The sequence below is a fragment of the Diospyros lotus genome, chromosome 13, assembly GCF_014633365.1.
Source record: "Diospyros lotus cultivar Yz01 chromosome 13, ASM1463336v1, whole genome shotgun sequence".
Taxonomy (NCBI): Eukaryota; Viridiplantae; Streptophyta; class Magnoliopsida; order Ericales; family Ebenaceae; genus Diospyros; species Diospyros lotus.
The window spans coordinates 19,296,488-19,303,611 of record NC_068350.1 but is presented as its reverse complement, the minus strand read 5'-3'; the positions used below and the strand labels follow the sequence as shown (position 1 = coordinate 19,303,611).

Genomic DNA, 7,124 nt, shown 5'->3' with positions numbered 1-7,124 from the left:
AGTCAACTGGGTCTGAAGAACAAAATACGAGAGTTAGTGGATTCTCGGTAAATGAGATTTCAGATAGTGGAGCATGATCGGTCCAAAGGCTTGACCGATGAGTTCTGAAATGGTAGTCTCGACTCAAAGTAGAGTTCAGGTACCAAAAAGGGAAGAATTGATAGGTCGTATCGACCGAAAAAAAGGATGATGATGAGACCTAGTCAGTAGAGGTTATGACTACGTTTCAATGTGCCAAATGGACCTGCGGAATTAGGTAAAATTGTCGGGGGTCAACTCGGAAAAGAGGGCTTAAAGGCATCATGAATGGTAGACTGAGAGCCATGATGGCTAAGGAAATTGAGTTCTTGGAAGATAGTTAGAACTAGATATCATGATCTGTTCAAGATTTTCGAGGATAAATCAGTTTGAGATTCTTGAGAAATTTCTTGAAAGAATTGATTGAGGATCTAAGAGATCGGGAGGAAACTTTAGAATTTCGGGGAGAAATCTAGCGATGATTGGAGAACTGTAGGTGACGTAAGTACCTACCTGTTCTAATTGGTAGTATGGTTATAGATTGTCGTCTTGAAGATCGTGCGAATCTTTGATGTGATTAGAAAAAAATCAAGTAAGGGAAAATGTGCCAGAAAAATAGGTCGCAATAAAGGAAGCTGCGGACCTAGATTGATTGAGGATCTGAGACTCTTGATTTTAGAGAATGAAACTCTTGTATGGATAGACGAATTGGGAGATGTATAGCTGGACAATCATTAAGATGATGTCAGCAAGTTATGAAAATAAATGAGCCTATGGATAGGAGGTATAAGCACTTGCGATCAGTGAAAGCCGTAAGAGAAATGGAAAATGACCAGGATATCTTCTCGGAAGATTTAATGAGATTATTTCTTAATTATAAAATTGCCAATGATAACTTGAGGTTATTGGATGCTTAGTGATGTATGACTGATTAAGGATATGAATTATCAGGTGATAATTAAGAGCCTATATTTTTACCTCGATTTGATGAATTATTAAACAGTTGCAAGAGGCTGAGAGATTTTATGATCAATATGCAATCGAGGGTAAGACAAGAGAGTGAAATGTTAAAAATACCAAAGCATAATATTCATTCCATATGTTCAAACGGTTATAGGAAATCAAGCCGTACAATTACTTAAAGGAAAAAGGCAAACCATAAAACTGATGATGATGCCAATGCTTAGTGAAGATGACGGTTGCCAAACACAACAGGTCCTAGCTCATCGATATCATTTGGGAGAGGCATCTGGCTACTGCTAGCTTCGCCAGGGTAAGGCAGAAGGGTAGCATCTGGGAAACTTGGGAGTGAAACGTCCTCTGGGATAGTGGGAAGATCGAAGCTCCAGTTTGGATTTTGATCGGGTTGTAGGAGAGACCAATCTGGGACAGGTTGGGAATATGCAAGATAGGTAGCGAAGAGTAAATCTTGTAAATAAGCTCGATAAGCTTGCAACTCACTAACCTGCTGCTGAAGGGAAAGAATGTGAGAAACACAGCCATAGACAGGATCTTGAAGCCGAGCCTGAGCTTCAAAAAAAAGCGTATCGACAGCCCAAAATTGGTCACTGACCGGAAGTGAAACTAGGATGTTGACGGCATTTCGGACAGTAAAAACATCACGGATGGCAGCAAAACGAGTAGTACCATCCTCACGATGGAAGTAAGGGGCAAAGATGCACTGTGGACTGCATCCTCTATTTAAGACTAGGCAGGCCCCACATCGAGACTGGGCTTGCATGATAGATTTGGATCTAGTTAAATCTAAATAAATTAGATATGGGTCAGATCTAATAGGTCAAATCAGATATGGGTCGGAACAAATATGAGTTAGATCTAATGGGTCGAAATAGGGATGAGTCAAACCTGAAATGGGTCGAGTCAGGTCGGGTTGGGTCGGGCCAAGTCAGGTCGAATCGACCCGGATCTGACAGCAACGACAGTAGAAAGGACTGCGATGGTGCGGTGGCGGCCGAGAGAAGCCAGGTAATGGCCGGTGGCTGCGCGAGGGGCTGGCAGCTGCAGCAGCGTGCTTGATCTGGCCGACGCGAGGGTCGATTGGGCCGGCGATGATGGTAGGGAGGAGTTGTGATCGGCGGTTGGGGAGCGGGGAAGCTAACGGCCGATGGCGGAGCAGGCGCCAGTGGCAGTTGCAGAGGGGGCAGTGGCGATCGTCGGAGGTGGTGGCGACGCTGGAAGGCGGCCGGTGGCTGTTTGCGCGTAGTGTCGGCAAAGGAAGGAAGAAGAAAGAAGAAAGAAGAAATAAGAAATAAGAAAAAAAAAAGGGGGGTAATTTTCTCTTCTTTATGGGAAAAACGTGTTTTATTATTCCAAAGATTTTGACAAGAAGAAAAAAATTATCCGGACACGCGAAAGTTGAGTTCAGGGCTTTTCAGGTAATTATAGTCCCGACCCTATGTTTCGAAGCATGAAACAATGTAGGGTTCGAAATGAAATTTTTAGGAATTAGGTTTCGAAATAGAATGTTAAGATGTTTTGAAATAAGATGTTTCGACAAGCTGTTGTCAGAAGGTAGTGATGGGACACTTTGTAATAATTATGTCCACAATAGGACTCATGAGAAGAGTCTAATAAGAATAACCGCCGGGTGTAATAAGAGTTTATGATAGCTCAAAGAATCGGGTTGCATGATTAGTGCAATATGACCGAATGATGGCGTATGGATTACATCAAGGCATAAAGAGAACTACCTGATATATGACTTGGAGTTGGCAAATGTGGTATGTGCTCTCGAAGTTATAGAGATACTACCGAAATGGAATGGTGGGACATTTTGATGTGCTCACGAACCACGAGGAGCCTGAGGTATGAGTTCTCACAAAAGGAACTGAACAAGAGGTAGCGACGATTGATGGAGTTCCTTAAGGACTACAACTACACTACTTCATATCACTGGGCGCGTGGCAGAGAAGTGCCCAACATAGGACCTGGGGATAGCTGTGAGTGTCAGATGAAGTTGGAGGCTTGTTGGCTTGCCGACTATGATGGTAGTGCCGAAGGGATCGTCTATTTTTATGGCTAGCCTGGTTGTTTAGCTGGATCTGGTGAACGAGATACGGAAGGCATGTGTGGTTGATAAGTGTACTTGTCTATGGAATGATGATATGGCCAGCCCAAGGTTTATGATTTTTGAAATGCGAGATGGCATTCTCAAAAGTTTCGGGGTAGAATGTGCGTGCCTAAAATGATTGAAAGATGTGTGGTCATTTAAACGGAGCCACAACAGGAAATTATGTAAATGACACGGTATGCTTGTAAGATTAGACGTGTAAGGAACACAAATTGAGGTGTTTGTTAAGGATCAAATAGATGTTTGATTTGAGGTATTCAGGTAATGAGCTATAAGTCTTAGTTACCTTAACGGTCTGATGAAAATTTCGACAAAATTTCTTTTAAGGAGGGGTGAATGTAATACCCAAGAAATTTGGGTTAATTAAAAATAAGCAATTTATTTGAGAAATGGGATTTCAGAGAAAATTGGTATCTGAATAGCCTGAAAAATTGACCAAATCGACTATTGGGAGTGCCTTGGAGCCGAGATGCCAAAGGAAAATGATGTGGCATTAACAAGCACCCCGAGATAGGATTTATGGTGTCAAAAGAAATTGGATCAGGAACAGTTTTCGGTATAGCAAAAATGCAGCTGCCAATTAGGTTGCAATACCGAATTGTTGTAGACGACTTCCTGGAAGTCAACGGAAGCTTGAGGGGGCTTCGATTTTTCATAAGGGACAACCCTTCAGTGGATTCAAGAAGAAAGGAAGAGGTTTAAGGCCAAAACGAAGATTCGGGCCAAAGTGCAATTTTTTGAAATTACTAGAGGGAGGTCGAAACGATATTTTTTCGGAATCCTCAGGGGTCAAATTGATGTTTAAGGACTTGAGGGCCTTGAAAGAAATTATCAAAGGTTGAGAGGCTTGGTGAAAAAGGGCAAAATGAGAAACTCAAAACTTGAAGGGGACAAAATGCAATTTTAGAAAAGATCTCCAACAGCCATGGCCGACCAGCCCTTTCAATCACCGACTTTGGCCACAGGGATGGCACGAGGGTTGGTCAAGGATAACTTTTGGTAAAGGGCTTGACCCATAACAGCCATCATGGTGGCCGAAAAAAGAAGAAAAGTGACCGAAAGTTTGATTGTTTTTATCAAAGCCTGTAAATGGCTATTTTGGTCAATTAGAGCCGCTTGAAGGTCGATCTAGGGTAGGTAAACCCTCCTAAGGCAATGGGCTAGCCGATCTCGGGCATTTGGAGCATCGATTTCGCCTATAAATAGGCATTCCAAGTGGCCAAAACTTGGGAGGAATGGAGCTTCAAATCGGCCTTGAAATCGAACGAATTAGCGTTCCATTTTAAGGGGATTTTGTTGCCCATAGCGAGAGGAGCATTTCTGGTAAGTTTGGAGAATTTTGGAGTAAGTTTCAGGGGTTTCGAAGGTCGCCGAAAAAATAAGGCGGGTGGTCTGGCTGAACGTTCGAGGCCCCGATGGGAGGTCCTTGGGAGCTCCTTTCAAGCTCCAAGAAGACCCATGAGGATCGACTTGAAGAGAGGAAGAAGATGGCATGGGTTTCTCCGATCACCGGCATGGCCATCGCCGGAGAAGACGACCGGCGCGTGAGGGTGCATCCCTTCATGGAAAAATGTGAGAAAAATCTCTAAATTCCTAGAAATTCATGATCTTGAAGTGTGTTCAAAAAGATTGGGATTTGGGATTCTCGATGTCTCAATTTTAGCATCAAAGAACCTCATTTTGCGTGAAAACACAAGATCCGGGTAAGTTTAGTATTTTTCCTTTGAAGTTCATAGCCTATAATGAATTGTTGTGAAATTAGATTTGAAAAAACAGTCCCGAGGTATTTATTGGAATTTTCGAAAAGGAAAAAGGAAAGAAAATGAAGAAAAATGAAATAAATGGAATATTGAGGATATTTAGTGACTAAATATTATTTTATGATTGAGGTAATCGAGATGATGTGATTGGTGCAACTTTTGAGAGTTGGCAAGAGAATCGAGGTTAGGCACGCATATCGAGGCAATACGCACTTTTCAAGGTATCTTAGTCTTTGGGGCAAAGGTGAGTTTTCCTATCCTAACTATGGTTTTGTGAGTGGTTTTCTCACAAGAACTTATATTCATGACATGTTTGTTATATATGCATGCTATTTATGAATGCAATGTTCATTTTGTTATATTGCATTAAAAGTCGTGATATTTGCATGGCACGATATTATTGTCATATTAATATTTGCTCATGGGAATGGGATGTCACCCCTAAAGTGTAGCCGTAATTCCCCTAGGGCAATGATGGAATAACGTTAAGCTTATCCTGTAGAGGTTCGGGATTTGCCTAGGATTCCGTGCTAGGCTGGTGGGCCTGGGAAGTTACATTAAGGGAAAATGTTGTTCATGTTATTGCATCATACATTCGTATATATATGTTTGGACTCTCACTAGAAGTTTCATCTTCTAATAGGTTATGCCCCTGGAACATTCCACGTTCCAGTTTAGACTTGCAGCTCAGGCAAGGAGCAGGTTGAGATATGACAGCACGTGATGGCGTGGCCGATGGATTCAGCGAGTTGACTCGGATATGTTTTAACTGATGCTTTATTGATGATTAGCCTTGTTAGAATATTATGGAATCTCCATGTATTTATGTATTTCAATATTGAGGATATGATGTTAACTATGGTACGGATTCTTATGTTATAAATAAAGTGATTTGATTATGTACCATATCAGGTTTCGATTATCGCTTCCGCATTTTTAATGATCTACTGGGGTTTTGTTTGGAATTCGGTACTCAGGGTTAAGATATGTATCGAGAAAGAAAGAAAAAAAAATAAATTATGTATATTTTGGGCCCCAGCATAGTGATACGCTCTCTAAGAGAAAAGTGGGGTGTTACATATTCGGATGTCCTAGTTTCTATCTGAATATATTCTAGCATATCCAAATAGCTTCTTATTTGAGCGTCAGTGTATCTAAATGAGCCTTCTTCATATCCGGATGTCTTTCATCATATCCGGATGGCTTTTCCAGAAATCTAATTAAACTTCCAGTACAGTTTAATTCAAGTTTTAATTAAGTTAAATTATTCAATAACTTCCAGTAATGAGTTTATATGCTAGAATATAACAAGTTAATCATGCCCATACCATAAATCATAATTCATAGAATCTTTGTATTCTAATATATAGATGAAGATCATATCATGTTCAGCATTATTTTATTATGACATGATCAGCATTATTTTGTGAGACTATGTGCATACATTGTGGTATGAACATTTAACATGACTTTATATGGAGCACTACATATCGTGTGCCAGCATGTATATAAGCATAGCATTGCATTATGCGCACCGGGCGGCTTGTCCGCGGGGATCCCACTAGTTTCAGTTTCAGCTCAGCTTATGAGTTGCTCATCTGGTGGCTACCAGGGGGCTAGGGGCATATTGCCCACAGTATGTGCTCTTACAATTTTTTATGTATGCAGGATTCAGATCAAACAGGTATGTATTACAGTTATGTAGGCCTATGTGCCAAAGTTGCATACTTGCATTTAGTTTACAGTTTATGTGCATTACATCTTGTAAATGCAATCCAATAATTATTATATCTCTCAGTACAAGTTCAGTAAGTATTATCAGTATCGATATTCTTCGATTCAGCAGCAATATGTGGGGCCTAGCAGCAGTGGTCAGTAGTGTGTGTACGTGGAGCCGCTCAAGATTAAAGATATATGGGAGTTTGTTAGTTTATAGTGTTTGTCAGTTTAGTATTAGTTTATATTTCAGTTGAGGGATTTTCCCTTAAACAGAGTTTATGGTTTTCAGTTTATGTTGGCTTAAAAGTTTTTATTTTAGTTGACTGAGATATTCATTTATAGTATCAGATTTCAGTTTATCAGTTAGTTTTATTTTATTTTTCGTAACACCTCTTCTCAGGCAGTTCTAAGAGAGGGGGTGTTACAACATCTCGATAACCTCTTTTCCCTTGGCACCCCTACTTTCACTTGTAACGTTTGAATATTTAAGGGACATAGTCCAAATTAGATGCTGAAACATCTAATTGAGAGTTCAA

General features: G+C 40.6%; 1 protein-coding gene across 1 annotated transcript; it reads right to left on the bottom strand.

Moving 5' to 3' along the window:
• Positions 1–1,201: 1,201 nt before the first annotated feature.
• On the bottom strand, positions 1,202–1,759 carry LOC127788097 (LOB domain-containing protein 18-like). Its single transcript, XM_052316211.1, has one exon. The coding sequence runs from the start codon at positions 1,757–1,759 to the stop codon at positions 1,202–1,204; it is 558 nt and encodes a 185-aa protein (XP_052172171.1).
• Between the last annotated feature and the right edge of the window lie 5,365 nt (positions 1,760–7,124).

Bases quoted from the DNA above. Each gene is read 5' to 3' on its own strand.
- LOC127788097 (XM_052316211.1), bottom strand. From the start codon at position 1,759: ATGCAAGCCCAGTCTCGATGTGGGGCCTGCCTAGTCTTAAATAGAGGA.